The sequence below is a fragment of the Psittacula echo genome, assembly GCF_963264785.1.
Source record: "Psittacula echo genome assembly, chromosome: 13".
Lineage (NCBI taxonomy): Eukaryota > Metazoa > Chordata > Aves > Psittaciformes > Psittacidae > Psittacula > Psittacula echo.
Window position 1 is genome coordinate 2,501,967 of NC_137749.1, and position 23,264 is coordinate 2,525,230.

At 41.7% G+C, this 23,264-nt stretch overlaps 1 protein-coding gene across 5 annotated transcripts; it reads right to left on the reverse strand.

Moving 5' to 3' along the window:
- Positions 1-770: 770 nt before the first annotated feature.
- BCL7A (BAF chromatin remodeling complex subunit BCL7A) lies at positions 771-21,727 on the reverse strand. 5 transcript variants are annotated; one of them, XM_080628860.1, is made up of 7 exons: positions 21,521-21,657; positions 17,612-17,657; positions 15,764-15,810; positions 13,920-14,001; positions 10,410-10,506; positions 8,352-8,519; positions 771-5,532 (listed from the first exon to the last, which is right to left on the reverse strand). In XM_080628860.1, the coding sequence occupies exons 5-7, from the start codon at positions 10,423-10,425 to the stop codon at positions 5,210-5,212; spliced, it is 507 nt and encodes a 168-aa protein (XP_080484986.1). In that variant the 5' UTR covers positions 10,426-10,506; positions 13,920-14,001; positions 15,764-15,810; positions 17,612-17,657; positions 21,521-21,657; the 3' UTR covers positions 771-5,209. The 5 variants fall into 5 exon arrangements, with proteins under 5 accessions (XP_080484986.1, XP_080484985.1, XP_080484984.1 ...); XM_080628859.1 differs by having other exon boundaries at positions 17,549-17,657; XM_080628858.1 differs by lacking the exons at positions 15,764-15,810; positions 17,612-17,657 and having other exon boundaries at positions 771-4,434; positions 5,411-5,532; positions 21,521-21,727.
- Between the last annotated feature and the right edge of the window lie 1,537 nt (positions 21,728-23,264).

Sequence of the window (23,264 nt, forward strand, 5' to 3'; positions counted from 1 at the left end):
ATCCTTGTTTCTACCTGCTCTTTTCTCTCTCTCCAGTTCCCCCTATATACAATTCCTTTATATAAGCCTGCTGATTTAATCTACTAATCCAGAGAAGAAAAAAACCCTAAAATGAGCACTTTTCTCCCCAGGTTAACAAATTCAAGTGGTTGAGGAGAGGATGCTACGAGAACCCAGAATGCAAGGGAGGCAACAAAACTAAGCTGGGAGCAGGCAAGCTGGCTGTGGCTCACCCTTCTGGTAGGGGGGAGCCAGCAGCCCAGTTCAGCTGTCTGTGAAACCACAGGCTACTTTGGGACAGAGCACATCAAACACTAAAAATAAGCTGGATATTTATATCTCTCTTGAACATAAAGAATCTTTCCAAAACTCTCCAGGAGTTTTACCTTTGCCAGCATCAGACTTTGAGCATGCTTCCAAAGTGAAGCATGTTTCCACACTGTGCTCTCCTCCCTCCAATTTCAGTTACCACAACACATTAGCACCTTAAATGACCAAGTTATCCTGCAGGTTGCTGTAATCACATTGGCCATATTTATTTGTTACAACAAACTATCCCCACCCCTCTCAGGTCTTTGGTCTACTCAAAGATGAATCATTTCACCTGTTACCAAATGAGACCCCACCATAGAATGCACATTTAAAAATACAATTTTGAAAACCAGACATTTATTGTGAATTTAAAAAGAAAACCCAAACTGAGCTTCAGTTTCTTGATAAAAATTCTTCACACAGTGCTCATGTTGTGATTTTTTTATTTTATTTCTGAAATGAAACCATTGTACATTGTACAAACCATAACTACCGATGGAATAAATAAGTGAAAAATTATACTGCTGTACAACACACACACACACAAATCATAAGATGGAAAACGATTAGGTACTGAAGAAAACAAAATTCTTTACACCTTCTAACAGGCCCTTAGATAGAAAGAACATTCCAAAACATGACAATGTTTGACGTATGAAGAGAGCCACCCAAAACCAGTATTTTAGACTGCCTTGTTGATTTTTTTTTTGTTGTTTTGTTAAGTGCCAGCACTTTTTGGAATGTTTAACAACTACTTTCCCAAGCATAAAAATTCCAAGGAATAGTTTTCTGCTATAAAATGTTTGGCTGAGTAAATCGCTTATTCGGAAGGCCTTCCCACGTGTTCCACAGACTCAGCTAATTCACTTGCTTCGAGTTTCTTTTTTTGTCTTTTATTTTTTATTTCCTTTTTTTGTTTTCCTCTTTTTTTCTTTTTTTCTTTTGTCTTTATTTGTAACTGAAGCTCCAACATTCAGCATTGTAGCAAGGAAGCACTTCTTGATATTTGCACTATTTCTAAAACATCAGCTGTATGAGAACTTTCAGTCATCTTGAAGAAAATTACATCTCTCCTTCTGCTCCATGTCTCAATGCTTTCAATAAACCCTTTTACAGTGAGTTCATAAACCAAGTTTCTGGTAGAGATAGGTCCAAACCAAAAAGAAGCTGGATTTAAATCTGGTTTCAAACCTTAGGTTGATTTGAATTTGATGTTCTGGTTTGGTCCCATCTGTACTTTCTGGCATTAAAATGTGTTTAATCACATCCGTTGGCCCATAAATGTTATCAGGCACTTCAAAAAAAGACTAATAACAGTCTTAGACACTATTTTGGATTTCTTCATACCAGATAATGTCAAAGTCTCTTTCCTTAGAGACTGACAATAACAGGTCTAAGGAACCCAAATCTATCTGCTTGTTCGGTTGTCTGTTGTCACTAGAATCTCTGGTTGAAAAAAAAAGAACAGTTCTGAATGTATTCTGTATAAGCTGTAAATAAACCATTACTACAGCAGAAATAAAGCCTCTAGGAATAAATATGGTTATGATGCCTTGTCTTGTAAGCCACAGAACAACGAACAGTTCTGAGCAGAAGCCACAGGAGAGAAAAGGAAATTGATAATTAAACCTGTTGATGTCAATAATGCCAATAAATGCTTCTATCTAATGAAAAATTTTGAGGTATTTTTAGTGCTATTTATATATCTTATTTCTTCCTAAAGTACAGGAATTAGTTTCTAAATGAAAAGTCTATTTACTCCCTTGGAAACGTCTACAAAATTAAAGTTAAAAACTTGCTGCGATGCACCTGAAGACCGGGGTTAGTAAACATGACTAGTGTCAGAGGTGGCATCAGACTCGTCTTGTTTTAGCATTAAAAACAACAGAAAGTTAGCAAAGCAAAAATATTCTTACGTTTGAATCTTTCTAGATTTGCCCATTTAATATATCAATAGAACTTCTCACAAAATATCACTTAAATCTGAATGCAATATACATACAAATCAATCGTCATTGACCAGTTACCCACATTTTAGGCATACACACAATTCAAGAGAGAATTCTACCGTTTCATTGCATATATTGTGCAAATATAGGGGGGTTTTTTTGGCTCCTCATTTCCTTATTTTCAGAATGTTAATGGACTTCATGATCAGACCAGAAATCCCAAAAACTTATTAGGGAGCACACTGTTTTCATGAATGATTTGCAATCCAATTTTTATTCAGTTAAAATCAAAAAGGTTTTATTTCAACATAAAGGAAGAGTTCTGGAACTGAGTGTCAGACGTTATTTGGCGTTCAATCCTACAAACATCCTATGGAAGGTCAGTATTGGCTCCCCACTCCACCCTCCTTCTATTCCCTCCCCCCATTCCCTTATTGTTTCTCATAATAAAGTGGTAATTGCAAACGCAACAGTAGTCTAAGTACAAGCCATTTTCACTATTGGAGAACTCAGAACTAAATAAGCTTAATGAAGAGCTAATGCTCAAAGTGTATCAACTGGAAGCAATGTTGGTTTTCCCCTCCCCATTTAAAAAAGTATTTACAGTTCTTAGCTTACAAACTATAAACCGTTTTCATAGCTGTGAGATCGTATTTTAAGTGACAAGTTCCATCTCCCACACAAAGTGAAGACAGACTCAGGGCCTGATGCAGCGACACGTGTGTACACCCATCCGTATGTACATGCACGCGCGTGCACTGAAGGAAGAAATAAGCGGTTCCCACCAACGCCGGGTATTTCTAACTGGAAGCTCACCCTGGAAGCACAAAGCCCACTGTAAGATCAGGCGCCTGTGACCTGATGCAGATGGTTTTGCACCTCTGCATGCCACCAATTTGAAGGGAGCTGCACATACTTCGTGCCTGTCCATAGTGTTTCACATTAGCACACTTCAGCATCATTGGAAAAGGAAGAACCTTTTCCAATGTCAGGAAGAACCTAACAGTGATGTGGGGACTATGGAAACAACAAGGCTTATTTACAAGACTTGCTGAAAGGAAAAAGGACCCCCCGAATACAGTATTAACCTGGAACACAGAAGTAAACATCTTATACAGAAACAGTACAGTGAAATCCAGTTCAGTGAAAACATGATATCAAAAAAGACCAATTGAAAATAAATTCACTGTGCATTAATCCCTTTGATCCTATTTATGTACATAGTGGAAGTTTTCTGTAAAGCAAGTTGTACCCAGTACAGAGATCTGGACCTAATACGTAAGTATTTTAACTGCTGTGTTATAGTATATATTCAGATCTGGACTATAAATGGTAAACAGATCATGTTAACTTCTGATGAAGTTAAGTACTTAGAAGACCAAATTTACAGTTGCGAATGCCATGCATTCATAAAAGATCTCCACTATAGCTGCTAACATAAAATATCAAGCTCCTTTTTCTCCTTGGACTCCAAGAGTGAAAATGGCTTCCTGACCTGTATTAAAAATTGAAGCACCAGGGATTTAAAAATTAACAACAAAACAAAAACCCCAAACAGAAAAGGAAAAGAGAAACAAGCCTTACTCCATGGCAGGATACAAACATAGGCCACTTTGCAAAGGAGACAGTTGCAAAACAACTTCTTTAAAAGTTAGCACTGTTTTCAGAACACAAGGCACAAAACAAAAGCAGACGTCACGCCAGAACAATGAACTTCACATGAAAGCTAATACCTGACCTGTACCATCCTTAAATATCTTACATTGTTAAATAGAGAAATGAAAAACACACAAAAAAAATAATACAGCAGCAACATAATTGTAATTTTGACTTTAGAAACAGTGCGTAGACCCCTCCTGAGTTGTTTACTCCAACCATTTCAGAGACAGTAACTTAAAAGTTCTCAACGTTTGTTTCACAGGAAGAAAGTTTTCAGTGTCTGAGAAGTTAAACCTTTGTTAGGCTTTCTTGGATTTTTGCTTGGTAACTTGAAAAGTTAGGAGTTCTGTCCTCATCCAAGAGAAGATGCTTAAGTAAGGTTGTTCTAGAATTAAGCCCACTGATGTACCTTACATAAAAACTGACCAGAAAAATCTATAGTCTAAATCTCTTCAACATTTTGTTGGGAAGCCTCTACTTTCATCTTTTTAGAAGGTGGCACTCCTTCAGAGTCCTTAAGGAGGGGGAAAAGAAAAACAACCGTGTTATCATTGCACTGAATTTCAGGCACCACAAAGCAAACAAAAAGCAAGAACAAATCCCTGGTGTGGCATTTGTAAAGCACAAAGCATCCCTGGATGCGAGAAATGACATGACCAAGTGCATTTGCTTCCTGAAGCCACTCCTCTATTTACATCTTACCTCAAACATCTTTACACTTCTCGTCGTCTACAGACAAAGGGCAAAATTCTAGTTCCGGGCTAAAAACCACAGTGAATATTCCAAGCAACAGCCTTGATGCATGGTTATACCCGGCCTTCCCTCAGCTCCATACTCGAGCACAACCTGCACCAAGCGCACATGGACTTTCTCCTGCTGCAGCCAAAACAATCTTTACAGGACAGAACACGCAAGGTTTGGAAGGTGTGAGGAGTGCACTGAAACAAACCACCCGTCCCCAAGGGAAACCAATGGACTGAGCAGTGCTCTGCCTGAGGGTCTCAGTGTGAGCAGGACAACTCCAGGGTAATTCCTTCCTCCCACCCACCCAGAATTTTCCGGTAGAGCAGTGAGTGAACATCCAAACATCTCACCCACCAACATTAACTTCCCTGACTGCTACATGCCTTTACCTTTGTAGAAGGTATTTGACTTCTGACTGGCCCTTGGAAGGGACTGTCCAGTAGGTTAGGTCCAAGCCATTTATTACCATTAAGTTTTATTACTCCCTTACAAAAGTAACACAGCCTGGTGTAGGAAAGTGAAAAGTAAACCAGACCAATCCAGTCTTACTGTTCAAACCATGTGAAATGCAAGAAGCCAACCCAGTGAGCCACAAAACCAGATACATGGCCATTGAATACCCCATGGCTCCACTCCTCACCTTTGGACATAAGTCTAAATACAGAACTGACCTCCTTACATTTGCTGTTTAGTAAAAATACTCCTTTCCAAATTCCCAGTAATGGGGCTTTTGTGCTGAAAGTTACCTGAGAGTTTTTAGATGCCTCTGTAATTATATCATTTTCTCCAGAGGACTGGATTTCTGCTTTCTCTGAACTATTCATGGAATTTTCCATTGAAGACTGTGAATTCTGTTCATCAGAGGTATCTGAAATGACAAGAAATGATTTTAAGCAAATAAATCAAAGCATTCGGCAGGAGTTTTTAGGATGCCCCCTCAATTATAACACCCCAAACCCATACATTTCACCCACATGTAAAACATTGATGTTGGCAACACAAAACTGCTGGGCTCAGTCCCTAGAGGGAGCTAAGCTCCTGCACACCCGCTAACACAGAATCATGTCAATGCTATTCACAAACAAGTTTCAACATCAACTTTGCAAAGGGGCTGCCCACTTGATGGCAACTTGCTTCAAACCAGAAGGGCCGAGACAACAAGGGCTGAATAATGATAACGAATGGATCCAAAACTGCATCGCTAAGGAGAGAGAATAATTACCTGAATGGAAATTCAGACACATATTTGCAATCCACTTTCTTCTTGATACTGCTTTTAAGATAAACTTTAGGAATGTAACCAGCTTAACCACTAGGGTTGTAGAGGTTTTAATTCAGGTGCATGCTTGTGGAGTCTTCCAGCGTGTTACAGCTCTTCCCTGCTTCCAATTTCCCTGTTTGTTGTTTGGTTGGGATTTTAATTTGTTGTTTACTTCTTTGGCCTTTGTTTGTTTGAAACCCTCTCTCTCAAAGCAAGACTTAAAGAGTACTCAGGTTGAAGCACCCATTCACTTGAAGAGGACACAGGGACACTTTGGATGTCTACAGGTTAAAGATTCTGGGAAGTTTTGACACTGCATGTCCAGAAGCAGAGACAAACAAACAAAACCACCACCCAAACCCAAACCCCTTTGACTGTAAGAGGTCAGTTGCGTTTCCTTCAGTACCCACACCAAGAACACTGTAAGGACTGAACCCATTCCTTCCTTCACCTCATTTAAAAATCCTTTTTGACTTCAATACTCAGAAGTAGGCATGGAGTCAAGTTTCATGAAGTCCCTAACCCAAAAAACACATCAATTCATTCTAGATGAGGAGAAATGCAAGATCAAATTTACTTGGACAACACTGGTTAATGAAGATGCATTAACCAGCAACCAATGGATATGTACTGTATGAAAAGCATCATTAGCATTTCCTTGAGTTCCTCTGACTGAATTCAAGATAAAGAGATGAGTAGTCTCAAAGATCACATTCAGCAAACTCGGACAGAACCATCTTCCTTTCCATGTCTCACCAGAAAAGCCTGTTCATACTGATGAAGAAACAAGACCCAAGGGTCAGAAGGAATTCCAATTTCTGCTGTGTACATCTCAGCACACGTTGCAACTTGAGCTAAGGAGCACCCTGTGACAGGCCCATCTGCTTGTGACAAACACAAACCTAGAGCAACTTCCACAACAGACAGCTCAGAGCTGCCCTGTTCTCTTTCAGTTGCTACAGACAACTACCACTCACTCTACTGCTGACCTTTGGGCAGGGGTATCCAGATTTTAAACTGCCAAGCCCTGAGCGATTCTGATGCCTTCAATGACTTGTGTACACATCAAAATGTTCTGAATGCACTTGTTTTCTTTAAGAAGCCCACATTAGGCATTTCTGACCACTCAAAACAGTCTCGTAGCTTTAAGGGACCTCCCTGATTTCAGTGTAGTAACACGAGACAGATGTACAAGATCATAAGCCCTATTCAGTTGAACAATTACACAATCCTAAGGGTTTGATTGATGTAACACTTTGGTAGGTAAGTAATTATTTAGTATTTTTTTAAACACGCCATATGACCAGTAGAAAAAACCCCACCTCAATAACAAGGATTTTCTTCCACTGCTTCTCCCTTTCATTCTACAGTAACTGGCGCTGGAACTAATCCAGACCTCGCTGTGATTTTCCCAAACCTAAATTTAGTCAGGGGAGCACGTGTGCCATGTAACAACTTCACACGGGCACGTTCAGGCAGTATTAGACCTAGGAGAAAATCCTTTCTGTTTACGTGACCAAATCTGCTCCGTGAGGTTTAATTTGCAGGATATGGTGTTTTGATTTATTGCAACTCCAGTTGTCAGATTTTAACCCCAATTAGCAATGACAACACTGAACACACTTAACCCATCCCCTGCTACCACCAAGATAAAAGCTCTACATTTAAATCGGTTACTGGCTCTACTGAGCTAAGAACTAAATCAGGAGGGCATCATTTAATTGCTTTGCTATGGGAAGAATTCTGCAACCAAATCATTAGAATGATGTTAAGGACATCTTTTATCTGTTATAATAGGATGAAGAAAGTTATCTTCCCAAGAATATAAATACAGAGCACGTTTCAATTACTCAAAATACCATTTGAAGAGTGAGGTTCAGAACAATCTCTTAACCCACATGTATTTTTAATCTGTGCAAAACAGCAGAACAATCTTGTAATGCTTTTAGAAAATTAGGACATGATTCAGAGCTAACTTTTGAATAAATAATTAGCAGGGTTAAAAGCAATTACATTCGAGTTTACACAATTAAAAGAGTCATTTCAAAGCATCTCACCTCTATTTTACTGTCACACTACATAATGAACATTCACAGATCTACAGAGGTAAGAGTTCCTCAGATTTGTGTGATTACAGGAGCAGCCATTTCAAAGATTATTGTATTTCCTCTTTCAAGACTGAGATTAAGACAACAATGTTGTTTGTTTCCTCTTTGAAAAGACCTTGATGTCAATCTGACCCTTCCAGTTGTATGAGAGCATCACCAGTAAACCAGAGAGATTAAAACTCATTTTTACATCACTGAGAATTGAGAAACCATCTTTCAAATTGTTATTATTCAGTTCTTAAAATGGATAAGCAAATAAATGATACACTAAAGGATAATGGTTGTTGTTTGGCTTTGAAGGTGGTCTTTTCAGCTTACCTTCTGAACCAGGCTGCTCCTTTGCTTCTGCCTGAGTTTCGTCAGACTTGACTTCAGTGCCGTCTGCTTGTGTTGCCAAGTTCTGTTCTGGGGCTGGACTTGAATTACTACTGTTTTCTTGTTTTATTGGAGAAGCATCAGCTATTGAACTCTGGTTGCTGTTGTCATCTGTTAACAAATGAGTTAAAACCAAGAATGTCTCATTTGACAAGATAAAAAGCACCTCTGAGTTCTTCCATATTTATTCCCTGATAACACAGGATACAGTCTTAGCTTGTTGGGGATGCAGTCCAAGCATTTAGACTAACACTACATCTAACTTCTTCCCACACTACCACTATCTTTGCTCTTGCATCTTATGCTTCAAGACAGGAGTTTTCCATCAGTTATTAAAAATCAGAGAACTTCAAAGTGCTCTTACTAATTTTATACATTAAAAACAAGAGTGTTTTACTCAGATCTTGTCCAAAAGAACCCAAAACTTCATAATACGAGTAAAAGACACCATGAGACGCAACAGTCTCATTTTATAGCTCGTATAACACAGGGCTAGTGAAGTGTTCATGCTGCAGTTTACAAACACTCATCACTGCAAAGTTCAGATGAGCAGTTTTCTAATTGTCCCCTGAAGGTAAAAAACCAAACCCAACAAAACCCCATCAAAGTCAAAAGGTAACACCCAGTCCCAATACCAATAGTTTCCAAGTGGTAATTGTCCAGAATATTCTCTAGCCTCCAAAATCTTGGATCACAGTAACTTCCCGCAGCAGACTGCCTCTGTAGTTAACAGGAAATATTCTGCCTGCATCCTCTTCCTGAGAAAGGCGGTGACAGTGGTTTATAGATCTCAGCTAATATTTTATGGATAGCAGTGGGGTGCAACTGCCTGCAATCTTTAAGACAGATTAACAACCATGGATAACCGAAGAGGGAATTTCCTGCTCCCCAAAGAAAACTAACCCAGCAAAACATTATTAGTTAAATCACCAGCATGCAAGTTGATCCCATTCCCTCTGCATCTAGACTATCATTACATCCAAATGACTTCAGGAACACATAACTCGTGATGAGAGCATCTCTTTTCAGAGCAGCATGAAGTCAGATCAGTGTCAGTTTATAATGAAATTGTACAGTGTGGCTTAAACCCACAAAGGATGAATTATAAAAAAGCAAGCAGTATATTCACATCATGGATGGGAGAGACAAGACTTCAGAAAATTAAATGATCTGACTAAGGCAAAAGCTATGAAGTTTGAAACAGACAAAAAATTAACCCAGATCTGTGAACATCCTGCTCAATTCTTTAGCTGCAAGAGCACGCTTGCTGTGACCACTGCAAAAACCAACCAGGGGGCAATACAAATGCAAATAAAAGTGAAATGAAAAATTTACAACCCACTAAAACGTGAACCCCTCTCATCAGCTCAAATACAGCACTCTCGGCCAGAACTGTTATCCAAACACCTAGAAGGTAAAAACTGAAACAGAGCTGAGCTGTGCAAGCTCCTCTCTCCTAAACACCAGGTAAACACTCAACAGTTCACACTTTAAAAAGCTGACCTAATAGTGCCTGACTATCAAGCAAAAAGCCCAGTGTTTTCTTAACCCACTGATCTCCTCAAGCTGAAGCAGGAGGAAGACACCTCAGAACCAGACCTCACTTTCTTGGCTCTTGCAGAATTCTTTTGACCTGAATCACCTACATAACCTGCACAAATTATAGTAAGTGCCACTGAGGCTTTGGGGGGTCTTTTGGTTCTTCAAGCAGCAAACTCAAGAGCTACTACTTCACACAAGTGTAGTATTTTGAATGGTAGATACTCTGCTTTTAGCTCCACTAACAATTTCTTTCCCCACACACAGCCCAAATAAAAATAGTGTTTAAACAACTGTTAGTATACCCAAGGAAGAGAGTTCCAAAGTACCAAATGAGTATCTGATGCTGTTTTCACTGACTCAACCATGCCATCCATACATCTGAGCAACAGAGAATCTGACACTCTTGGCTTATACTGTCATAGCCGTGTATGTAATACGGTCTGCCCTTCTCCCACTCACCATGCATGTCCATCATCCCTGGGGAGGAGCTGTTCTCCGGAGTGGTCACTTCAGAGCCACACTTTTCATCTTTGCCTTTTTTCTTATTCTTGTTTTTCTGAAAAACAAAGGGCATCACAACCAAATTAGACTATTGCCATGAAGAGAAATCCATGTTGCAACAGAACACCCTTTCCACTCATTACTTCTACAAGTATCTCACAATTCCAAGTAAGAAATAAAGCCAATGTAATAATAACTGACATTATCAATAATGTATTAGTCCCAGTAACTGCAGGGCTGGTTTCTAATTCATGATACAAAACACTAAGATATACAGTTTTTTATGTATAAATTATAGTCACAGTTAGCACTTAAACATGATCTTAAAGGTCTTTTCCAACCTAAATGATTCTAAGTCTTTTATCTTCAAACAACTGCACAATTTTTGTTGAAAGTACAAAAGTTATCAATAATACCCCTCATTCTACAGAGGATCTGAGGCACGATGATTAAATGGCTTGCTCCAACTGAGCTGGAGAACTTGGCAAGTGTTGGCTGATAACTTTGTACTCAGGCAAAAGAGCTCCAAAAGCAAGGTCAAGAGAACCTCTGGTCCACCAGAAAGGAAGAACACTGCTGATCAGCGGCAAGGCCTACCCTTTTTCTGAGCTTGTAGCTCTGCTCACTGTATGGCTTATGCATAACAACACACCACTACAAAACACAATACACTCTCCTTTTCATACCAGAAAGCTTGCAGAATACACCTAGACAGTATGTGTGCATGCACAACAGGAATGATAACAGATGTAGAATTCTAACACTACAGAGACAGCTTTTTACCTGTATCTCAATGACCAACACTGCAGAGACCTCTTCCTTCTCTACAACGAATGCTGTTTCTTCATTAAAACTAATAGATGGGTTAAGAAAAATCAGACTGGCCTAAAACAAAGTGTGTAAGCAAGACAGTTCTACGTAAACAGTAGATCACAACATACTCATGACTGAACAACAGTATGGACTGCAAGCACTAAAACAAAGGAGGAGACAGTGGCATCCATCACGTGGGAAATCTGCCTCTGCTGAGGGATGCAGCATTTCCAATGAAGAGGTGATGTAATCAGTCTCACAGCAGAAGGAGCCAGCTGCACTGACTGCTTCTGCAGGACCCTGCCCGCCTGCTGAGAGCACAGCTCAAAGCCTGACTCCAGGAAGAACGCTCGGCAACCCATCCGCTGGGAAAAGACAGGGTCCTCCAAGGAGGGAACTAAACCGCAATCAAATACTGTCTAAGAGTGCAGAAGAAATTCAACAAGTGTTATCTGGAAGGGCTTTTCCCTCTATTTTAAACAGATTATTAGGCTCATTTTTAAATTGTCTTTTTACTTCAGAGAAGACAGATTTTATTCCCTAATATGTGAAACAGACGTGAAAGCACACGCACTTCCTTAGCTTTGCAAAATGAAAGTTCAGAAAGGACATAACCTCTCTGAGGTTTAGTGGTTTTGTTTCTTTGTTTCCCAAGGTGAAAAGGACACTTTTGCCACAAGAGAAATACTGAAAATGACTGTGAGCAATTTAAGCTGGAAAGTTTTCTTAGAAAGGGTTAGGCATCAAAGTGTGAGGTTCTACAACAGCCTTGCTAAACTAGGAGGAGGAAAGAGCCTAGCTAATTCTAGTTCAAAGAAATGTCAAAGTGTCTCAGAAACAACATGTAGAAGGGGGGAAATAATGTAATCTGTGTTCACTAAAAGCAAAGACAACTTCCATTTGAAACATGAAGTATAAAAAAATCCCATTCTCCTATTCTAGTAAAAAGCAAGTAGCGTCTGCTCCTCCCAGGTGGATGAAATCAGATATAAAAGGATGTCCATAGCAAAATTAAACCACCAAGATGACTCCCACGTGGTATTGACTTTTCAAAAGAGATGCACTTGTTTTAACTGTGAGAACTTCCAAAGCTAAAAGTCAGAAGCCTTACAACATCAAGCCTGCTACAACTGCAGCTGCCTAATGGCCTCTACTTGTACTGAACAGAACGTGGCTGAAGGACACTAAAATAGCCGGTCTTGAACAAGTGTCCCAATTTCAGCAAATCTGGAGCCTAAACCTAAAGATGATGGCTCAAAACATACAATTAACCTCTGCACATAGGGACCGTTACATAAACCCATTCCTCCTAACAGAGAATCTGACTTCAGGTACCAGTCACCTTGAAAATTCATCCAGAAACTCACTAGAACCCTTATTTTAAAGTTCCATAGTATTTGCATGATGGGTACCTTAACTATGGGAAAACAATTACCAGAAGCTGTGAGCCTAAGTATCCTAAATCTCTCTCACATGCCTAGCACAGTTTTTTTTCCCTATGTATTATAAATAATAAGATCAAGACCAAGCATTTGACAACTAGAAAGAACAAGCAAGTTTCTTTAAGAAACCAGGAAGGGTTTCCCAGTTCATAAGGGGTTACTTCACACAGATGCTGCTCGAGCACTGGAAGAACACAAGAGGCTTTACCGCAACTCTGACAGTCACTGAAATCTCTGGTACAACCAAAGGTACAGAAAGAAACAAACTCTGTTTAAACAGTGCTAATCAAAAGTAGGTCTTGAATTTGTGCTTTGAGTATGACAAAATCATTGTCTTGGCTGGAAAAAACATCATTTTTCGCATTTAACATAGTAGTTTTCTTCTGGATAGGTCTTATCTCTTATTTCAAATAAAGTAAAAGCACAGGACAGCCGAAGGAAGGAGTACCAAACTTAGGATGTATTTTCTATTGTACCATTAATTTCCTGTGGTACCATGGGTTAGTTTTGTCTCTATAATGATATTTCAATTTAGAAAATTAGAGCAACATTCATTTGGAAAAATATAATCGTAAGCCCTATCAACTTTGATTTTTACACTTATTTTTAAGCTACATGATTGTAGCATGGCTCATGAACAGTGCACACTAAGAACATAAACAGGATGCATAGACAAAATGTCCAGAGAAAACATACGTTACAAATAGGATCATGTCTGCTGTATTGCTTGGGCTGGGCATCTTAATAACAAAGCGCTCTCAGTCCCACCGGATTCTTCCTACCTTTATTTCAGTGCTTTGCACCTATTTTTGAGCAAAACAGCAGTGATGCACAGAGGAACATTCTCTGCACAGTTCCAAACCAGCTACTTGCCTTTAAAGCATCAGCCAGAAAGAAAAGTAATCTCTGTCTCAGCCTCCCCTCCCTGCCTCCCAGTTATTATGTTAGAGAAAGGTTTCAAAAATCAGTTCCAAGCTGCCTGTTTAACAGTTATCTGAGACCTGATCCAAGCTGACTGCAGGCAGACTGCCACCCACTGAGCCATCATCTGCAGAGAGCAGCGTTTCCCTAGAGCTCTTCTATTCAAACACTTGCAAGACCCACACCAGACTTAGCTTTAAGGCTCAAAGAACAGCGAGCCTATTTCTTTTGACTGTCCCTAAACATGAGTGTCTGCATCCTGAAAAAAGCAAGACATCTGCAGGATACTTACATCATCGACTTTAGGCTCTGTTACTGGTACCCATTTGTAAATCCTTAGGGATGTGTCGCCAACTGTCACCCACTTCTTCTCCCTACAAAATTACAATGCAGGAGAAGTTAAACTTTGGATTCAGAAGAAAGTGATCTACTACTGTAAGTTGTCAAGGATTTAAGCAGGCTATTAAGGAGGATGATCTCTATTACATCGTCTTTAGAGCTGCATTGTGCAAATTGTTCTCTGCATTTCACAAACTTGTTAAAGCACTGCTAACCTCCAGATTTCTCAGGGCTGTTACTGGACTAAGTGAGTAACTGCAGTAGCAGTAATAAGAGCTGGATTAAAGGTACAGTTAGGAAGAACAGCTGCTAAAAATGCAGATTTAATGCCTACAGTTTTCACTGAAGTTTCTAGAGAGCAGAAGAGGTTTTAGACAGACCAGTGTGTTTTGATTGTCATGAAACTGTTCAATGGTATTAGAAATCTAAAGCATTTTGACCATCTGAGGTTTATTTCTGGGTAGAAATTTGCTGCTAGCAATTTAACATTCACTCAACACTCCTGTCAGACAGCTCTGAAATTCCAGCCTTGGAACCAACAGCATTATTGGTAGCAATATGTGCTGTGATGCAGAATTCAGACTCTGGAGAGCCCAGCTCTCTTGGAAAGGCTGAGGCTATCAGAGAGGGAAAAGCATAACCCATGGCACTCTCTGCTAAGCCCTGCCAGCCAGCCATGAAGTCATGACATTGACAGATTGTGGAGGAAATCTGGCTGGAGGGTGTTACTGCGTTAGGGGGGCACACGGTCACAGCGTGCAGAGATGGAAAGGATGCTGAACACTTAGTTCAGGGATGAATTCCTTGAGCTTTTTACATCAGAATATCAAAACAAAGTCCACAATGCCAGAGAAATTTCATCAAGTTTCTGTGATCAGTTTTCAGGTCACAGATTACCACTGCTGGTTCCTGGGTTTCTAATAGAGCTCTGCAAATGGATCGATTAAAAGTTAACAACAAAGACCAATTCCATTAAATATTCAGGAACATCTGAAATTAATTTGGCATGAGATCTCAAATGTTGTTCTTTTTAAAAAACACATTTAAGGAATAGATTTGGAATTCAGTTATAGACTTAAAGAAGAAAAAACGTTCTTTGCAGGATGGGAGAAGCTGGATGTGACTCCAAATATATCTGTATGTGATAGCTCCAGTTTTAGAAAGGGCTTCCAGAATAAAAAGTAGCCACGTTGGACAAATGCCATAAACATCCTCCTCACTATTTGTTTTAGCTACTAAAGCAAATCTTACTTGTTTTCCCTTTCCAGGAGACACTTTCCTGTTTTAAAACAAAGTATGTTATATATAACAGTTTGATAAGTTTTGGATCTGTCCACAAGGATATTTTAATTAAAGTACAAAATTAGTTCAGATTCATTTCTTTCCCACTGCTCTTCCTGGAGCAGAGCTTTTCCTCAGTGTGCTTAGATACATCCATTTGGATACACTAGCTGGCTGAAGCGTGACAAAACCCAATTTTACACTAATTTGGAGCTCTCCTGCTAGATGTGTTAAAAATGACAGTGGAGATGAGGGCATGTCAGTAATGGGAACATACTTAATTGTGAAGAGATGATCATGATATATTTATATGTATTTTTAAGGATACAAGACAAACTAAACTCATTTCTACTTAGCAAAACCTCTGAAATTATGGAAATAAAACCAGCCGGGGTTTTGTTCTGGTTGTGGGGAGGGGTGAATAAATGCTTTTAAAGAATATCAAGATTTTAGTCTTTTCCTACAGCAAAATATTACTCAGAGATGCTGCACTGGAAAACCAAAAGTTCAAGATACCTGTTAGCATCTCAAAGCAGCCTCACACAGCATCTTCACTGGACAGACTGTAGAACACAGGAGGAAACCTATATTAGTAACTTTTTCCTTCTAGTATTAAAGTTAGCCCTGACATTTTAATTCTTTTGAGCTTCTGAAGTACCACTTTAAGTTTTGATAATCCTCAGCTATAGGGACTTTTTTTACGGAATTCAATACACAGTAATTCAGACAACATTGGGAATAAGGATATCTTGTGATGGAAGTACACCAACATCCATGTCCTGCAGACACTTACGGCTAAAAAGAAAACCCACCATCACATTGCTATTATTCATATATTTTACATGTGTCAGCATTTACAGTATTGAAGGTTTAAGACCATAAAAGTATTAGTAAGAAAAAAGAAGACAACCTCCCCTAAAACTTAATCAGATCATTGGCAGCACAAACACAAATTTGTTAACAAAGATGTATAATGACTTTCAGACATTGAAGATCAACAGGGTAAAACAACTTCAGGATTTAAGACGTTTATTGCAAATAAGGCTTTGATTATTATCTGTCATTTTTACTGCCTTTCCATTTCAAAACAAAAACCCCAAACCCCCAAAACCACTACTCCTCTGAACACTCACTTTTATCTTATGTGCACAGACACCGCCCCAACCTGCTGATCAGGGGCTTTCCTTTTCATTAGTCAGAACTTTACTGCCACTGCCCATAACAGAGGTTTGGTGCATGCTGCACAAACTACAAAATATTCTCACTGCCCAAATGCTGCAGTAGGATGAGGAATTAATCAACTCTTATGAAACCTTGAGTAGTTTCTCCACCTGGTTTCCTGTCTATAAAATGGACCCGCTGTTGAACCCACTCATCCCAAGCCCCTGACCAGAATTTCATCTTTGTAACTCCATTACATCTTTGTTAAGCAATCACCAGGCAATACTTTTTATTGCACTGTCCCCTGTCGTATAGGTTGATCTTTATATTGACTGGTAGATTGGAAAAGGTGGCTAATGGAACCCCATCAGTCTGAGAGTTCATCAGGCCAACAGTGTGGCAATTATCAACTTTACCTGGCCACATCTAACTGAAAAACTCTTCAGCTTTAAAAACCCCCACTTTTTTCTCTCGTTTCAAAACCTCTCCTGTTCCTCCATGAATGACTCAGGAGTAACAACACTGGAAAATGGCAACACTTAACATATATACAATAGGATTTTTTTCTTTTAATCTTCCACACTGCAAAGGATCTTAACTATTTTAGTCATAGTAAATTCAGAAACTAATCAATGCCACAAACCCTTACATTGATCTGAAATGGTGTTAAGGCATTTTTAAATTCTGAACCGTATCTGCACAGCATTTAAAGGACAGCCAAGGATACACAGGGTAAGCATTAGTACCAACACTTCTTCAGTGCTTATGCCTGAGGCATACTAATATCCTAGAACTTACATAAATATATTCCCAATCTCCCATTCTAAATAGCCCAAGACTCTTAAATATATTTATGTTTATTAACACTAAAGCTCCAAAGATTAATATCAAATTCCATGTATAAAAGTAATATACCAGTGAGCAAACACAACAGCGTATATTACACTTATACATAAAGTGTCAAGGCAGCTTCTGCAGCAGCAATGAGTGCTTAGAAACATTTGATGGCACAGAAACAGAAAGCCTTTACTGCTAATATACTACCATCTAAGAAAAGGCTTTCACACCTGTTTGGCCTTTTACCATGACTATCCTTTATCACAGTGATCTGGATTTACACAAGGATTTGCTCCCACATACCCCATCTTCTGTTGATGATCACGAAGTGACGTCATAATGCTGAATTTATCACATCACACTCACTTGCATTGCAACAGAGTTTGGTGAAAATCACAGAATTATGACCTCCCTGTGGGATCAAGCAAAGGAGAAAGGGGAATGGAAAAGAAAAGGCCATTATTAGACACAAAAAGTGCTGTCAGATGCACAAAAAAAGATTTTTCTTTGAAATGTAGGCTTGCTCTTCACAGCACGCCTATTGCCAGGTACGTGTTTGTCTGGTGACTAATACACATGGTGTTTCTTGACCATCCTGCAAATACAATAAAATACCATGTAGCACGAATGAACAAAGACTAATGGTTACGGAACCTTCTCTCTGAGTTTAAATATGGTGCCTTATGAGAACCCCTTTCACTTACACAGGCCAGTGAGTTTTTAAACAAGTTCTGCTAGGTTCCACATTGCAACAAGCACCTTTTCTTACAGTAGAGAGAAACATGGCTTATGCATGACAAAACTCTAACACACACCCAACTTCTACTGAAGTCAGAGAGCACATCCTGGCTCAAAAAGAAATAATGAGCCAGAAAAAAAGGTATCACAATTCAAGGATGATAACAGCGTTTTGGGGCCACTACAGCACTTGCACATACACGGAGTATTTTTACTTCAGCTGCCACCGCCTGAACTACAATCTTAGTAGGAGGGCAAACACAGCCAGTGCAGCAAGACTACACCAGGGGGGCAATCTGGTAGCAGCAAACAGTCTTTTCCCAAAGACATCATGTTAAGAAGCTCCACGTCATAACTACTTCCCAGAGTGAAAACCTATTTTAAGAAAGAAGCATGAGCAGCAAAACCTGCAGAAGCTCAACCTCAGAGCATTACATACCACACACAAATATTTTAGCAAGTCTGAATGGAGACAGTGAACAGAAAAGCTACGGCAGCATTGTCTAGAAATCCTCCTCTAACTAACCGCAGCCAGCGATCCCAACCCATGCTACCAGGTAACACTGCCCATGGTGACTTTGCTCCTTAACTAGCACACAACAGGCTTTGTTTTAAGCTACATCCCAAGTCATGTCTGGCTCTTCAGCTGACTCCCTGCCACAATAAATGCTTGGCACTTTCTGTAAGTCCTTTCACCAGTTGTCCACCTTCACCTCTGCTTCACAAGGTGCTGTCACTATCCCTAGGTCAGGTCAGAGGAAGGTCAAAGGATTTCTGCATGGATACTGCAATTCAAACACAATGCCACACAATGAGATGTCCTCCTTCCTGGTACATTCTCTAAACCAGCCCATTTACAATCTACACATAGCCATCAGTCTTTGACAACAAAAATCAATCCTGTACCTTTCACAATTCAATGAGATAAATTCATCTCAAACAACTTCTCAAAATAGACTGAAAGAAAAATTGTAAGTACTGTTTAAAAACAAGGAGAACTACCCTCTTAGCCACGGCCCTTAGCCACACAAATACAACGCAATCATGTCCTCCGTGAGACACGTGCTACATGTTTTCTAAACTAGATGTTCATTCATGAGACTGGTTTAAACAAAGAGATATGGTTACATTAATCTCAAGATAAAAACCTTAACAGCTCCACTGTTTACTACCAAGTTCCAGTAATACCAGAAGTGTTGGGAGCTCTACAAACACACGCAGAGATAGGGCACCTGCATCAAAGGGCTCGCTGTCTAAGAATGAACGCTAATTTTCTAAGGAACAAAGCCCGCACTGATGGAAACTGCTTTCCAATAGGAACGTTCATGGATGTGGCAGCAGAGGCATTCAGTAATATTGCACAGCAAAGCTGCTGAACACCTTCACAGATCAATAAAGCTTTGGGCAGCACATAGCAGATCGACTGCCTGCTCGGGAGAGTTTACAGCACAACCTGTCTCTCTACTCATCCTCACAGCACTCCGAACACGCAAGTCTCCAACAACTCTGTTCTAGGAGATGCTGGATACAAGGTATTTTAATCTTCAGCGGCTGCATTTCCACAGCAGAGCTGTGGATGGCAACAAATTGCTCCTATTATGCAAATACAACTGCACACTTGGAAATTGCCTATGTGGCTCTTCTGAAGATGCAGGAATTGCTAGTGTGTAAAGTTCAATTGAACAAGCCAAGTCTTCCCAAAACATTCAAACCACAAAACACAGAATCTCTCTTGCTAATTCCCTGATGTACTAGACTCTCTGTGTGTGTGGGAATCCTAAGATTCACCTTCAAATTAGGATTCCTTTAAGAAAATGGTTTAACGCTTGTGAGATGCGCAGACAAAAAGCCACAGGAATACTTCTGACAATAATCAAAAGAAACATTGCAGGGCTCTATAGGAACCCTTTAAAGCAAGTTGTTTATCTTGAGGGTAAAAACGTACAAAACTATTTATACCATAAGATTTCTGTTTTACAGAGGAAGCCATAGCAACTGACACGATGGCAGAGAGCCCTTGCCAAGAGAGAAGAAATAAATCAGACACTTTGTTGAATGGCCAAGCTTCTACTCCTCTCTGAAACCCACAAGCTAGGTTTCAAAGGAAGCACGCTGCACTCATGAATGAAATACCTACAGACAAAACAGTCCCACACATCCAACAATGCTCCTGCTTGAACAAAAGTCCTGTCACATCACTACACATTGTTCTGACCCTTCAAAGCTGCCGCCAGTCAGCAAACAGCACTTCAAAACACCACCCGAGTAGAAGAGAGTTCCTGAAACCAACCGAACTGAGGTGCTGGGGCTGCTTCGCTCCCCACACAATGGCTGGATTCTCTGAAATCCCCATCCCATGCCCTGCGTTATTGGACACACGTCCCGAGTCTTTGTCCAGCTCGAACCAACGGGCCCATTCATGCGCTTAAGGCCATTTAAAACACAACAACCCCATTTCACCCCAATAACAAACACGTTTCAGTCTACGTTTCACTCTTCTTTTACTGAAAGCAAAGCGTTATCGGTGAACTGCAATGAAAGCATCCCCTTATTTTACCAGTTAGGCAGATTAATATTAACCCAAAGGATTTCCCCGTGGATTTCAAACGTTTAAAGAAAGTATTTCAAGATACATGCACAAAGGCTACGGAACAGTCAGTCAACTTGCTGGAAGAAAGAGATCTGCTCTCGAGTCACACTGGCACTGCTCTTTATCCCATCCAAAACCCCTGGATCGACCGCGGGGAACATCGCAGGGTCTGTTTTACTGCATTGTTCAAACACCTCATGTCGATCTTAGTAACAAAAGCAGATTAAAAATAAAAGACAAAAGCGGGAAAATGCCAAAAGACGTTTAAGGCCTAACAAAAGAGAACTGCTTCGCATGGGGTACAATCTTTAATTATATCATGTAAAACAAATTCCAGCGGCAATTACATGCTCGCTCGGGATTTACAGCCACCGGAGCGTTTTGTGGGACACGATCCCGCTCGGGTTTGCTGCGCTTACGTGCAAAGCTCGGGAACTTGAAAGGTGAAATAAATAAATAAATAGGGAATTATGCAGAAATAAACTCTCGGAGCTTTACAGGGGTATTTTTAACGTGGGTTTGGGGGGTTTTGATACTTCTTTGAGCACTATTTCCACACAGACCCCGCGGCGGAGCTCCCCAGGCCCCGCTCCTTGGGGCCCTTTGTAGGGGACGGCGGCGGGAGGAGCCCAGCCCGGCCCGACCCGCCGCCCGCCCCGTCACCACCCGGCCCGTCCCGGGAGCGGCGGAACGGCGGGCCGGGGCCGGCGGGGAGCAGCGGGGGTCGGCGGGGAGGGAGCTCGGCCGCACAATGGAGCCGCCTCTCGTCCTCACACGCCGCCGCCTTCATGTGACTCGCCGGAGCGAAATGGCTTCTGGGTGCCGCCGGCTCCCCGCCCCCCGCGGCCGCCCGGCGAGCTCCGTCCCCGTGAGGGGACAGCGCGGGGTCGCGGGGAAGGGGTGCGGGAGGGCGAGCGCGGGATCCCGGCGCGGCGCGGCCCGCTCACCATTTGCGCACTTTCTCGATGGCCGCCATCACCCGTTTGATATCATCCTTCGCCCGGCTCCGGGTCTCGGCCCGCACCGACCGACCCGACATGGTGCTGAGGGGACGGCGGCGGCCTCAGCGGGGAATCCGGCGCTGAACTCGCGGCGTCCGTCGGTCCGTCCGCCCGCCCGCACAATGCTCGCTCCGTTCGGCTCCGCTCGGCGCGGCTCGGCTCCGCCCGCCCGCCGGGGGCCCGCGCACTGCGCACGCGCCCCGCGCCGCCGCCGCCGGCAGCCCGCGCGCGCGGGGCCTAGCGGGGGTGGGGACCGTGCTCTGAGGGGACGGCGGGGACGGAGCGGGCGGGCGCGGGGCGTTGTGGGCGGCCGGGGGAAGGGGACGGGAACGGGAACGGGAACGGGAACGGGAGGGGAGCATGGGGAGAGAAGGGCCGCCCGCCCTCAGCCTTCGCGGAGGTGCCCGGAGCAGAGCTCCGTCGCCGGGCAGCCGGCTGGGGAGTGACAGCCCCGTGCAGCCCCTTGCGCAAGGCGCTGTGACAGTGTTGCAGAGCTAGAGCGAGGGATTAGCAATGCTTCCTGTTAAGCAAAACGTTTGCCTCGTTAAACAGGATATCTGATAAATCCGTAATAAGCATTTATTTTTTTTTTTCCAGTGGCTATGAGGTTTCTCAGCTGCTCAAAATAATTCCAGTAATTTCATAGCATCATGGCATGGTTTGGGTTGAAGGGACCTTAAAGCTCCTCCAGTTCCAACCCCTGCCACGGGCAGGGACCCCTTCCACTGGAGCAGCTTGCTCCAAGCCCCTGTGTCCAACCTGGCCTTGAACACTGCCAGGGATGGGGCAGCCACAGTTCCTCTGGGCACCCTGTGCCAGCGCCTCAGCACCCTCACAGGGAAGAGCTTCTGCCTAAGAGCTCATCTCAGTCTCCCCTCGGGCAGGTTAAAGCCATTCCCCTTGGCCCTTGTCCAAAGCCCCTCTCCAGGTTTCCTGCAGCCCCTTTAGGCACTGGAGCTGCTCTGAGGTCTCCCCTTAAGGAGTCTTCTCTTTTCCAGGCTGAACCAGCCCAGCTCTCTCAGCCTGGCTCCAGAGCAGAGGTATCAGTAAGTGAGCAGAGAGTTACCCATGAAGTGATGCCCTGCGGAAAAATTCTGCTGTCACACACTCATTGTGGTCATGGTACGGCTGGACTCCTCCATTACCGTGCGTCCAGTGCGCACCTTGCTGTTGGTACTAATTGCACAGTCACACATACTTTCAGAGTACGTAACAGGCACGTCTGTTTAAAAAGCATTGCTGCTGAAAGGAACGCTTCTTAAGGGCCTACATTATTATTCAAATTGATGCTGAGGATGATGTAAAGAAGGAAGCTGTTCAACAGCACTTCACTGATCTTTCTACAGCAACTTGTATCAGCCTCATTATGCTGTTTACACAAACACAAGTAAGATGCTGTCCCATTGGTATTACGCTGCTAATTGGAACTATTACTTTCAGAAAAGAAAAACTCATTTTTTTTAAGCCAGGTTTCCATTTTGGCCTTTATGTATAACACAGCATTCCTTTCTTTACTGAGGTCCGCTGGATTTGTGATTACAAATCCGTTCTAACTTATCCAAGCAATTTTCAATGTATTGAATCAATACAATACTTTCACATTGCTGTTTTGCTGTCAGGTTTCACAAATAAATACTGGCTTAACATAATGAAAATAGACTGCATCTGGCATGAACCCACCTCAAATGAA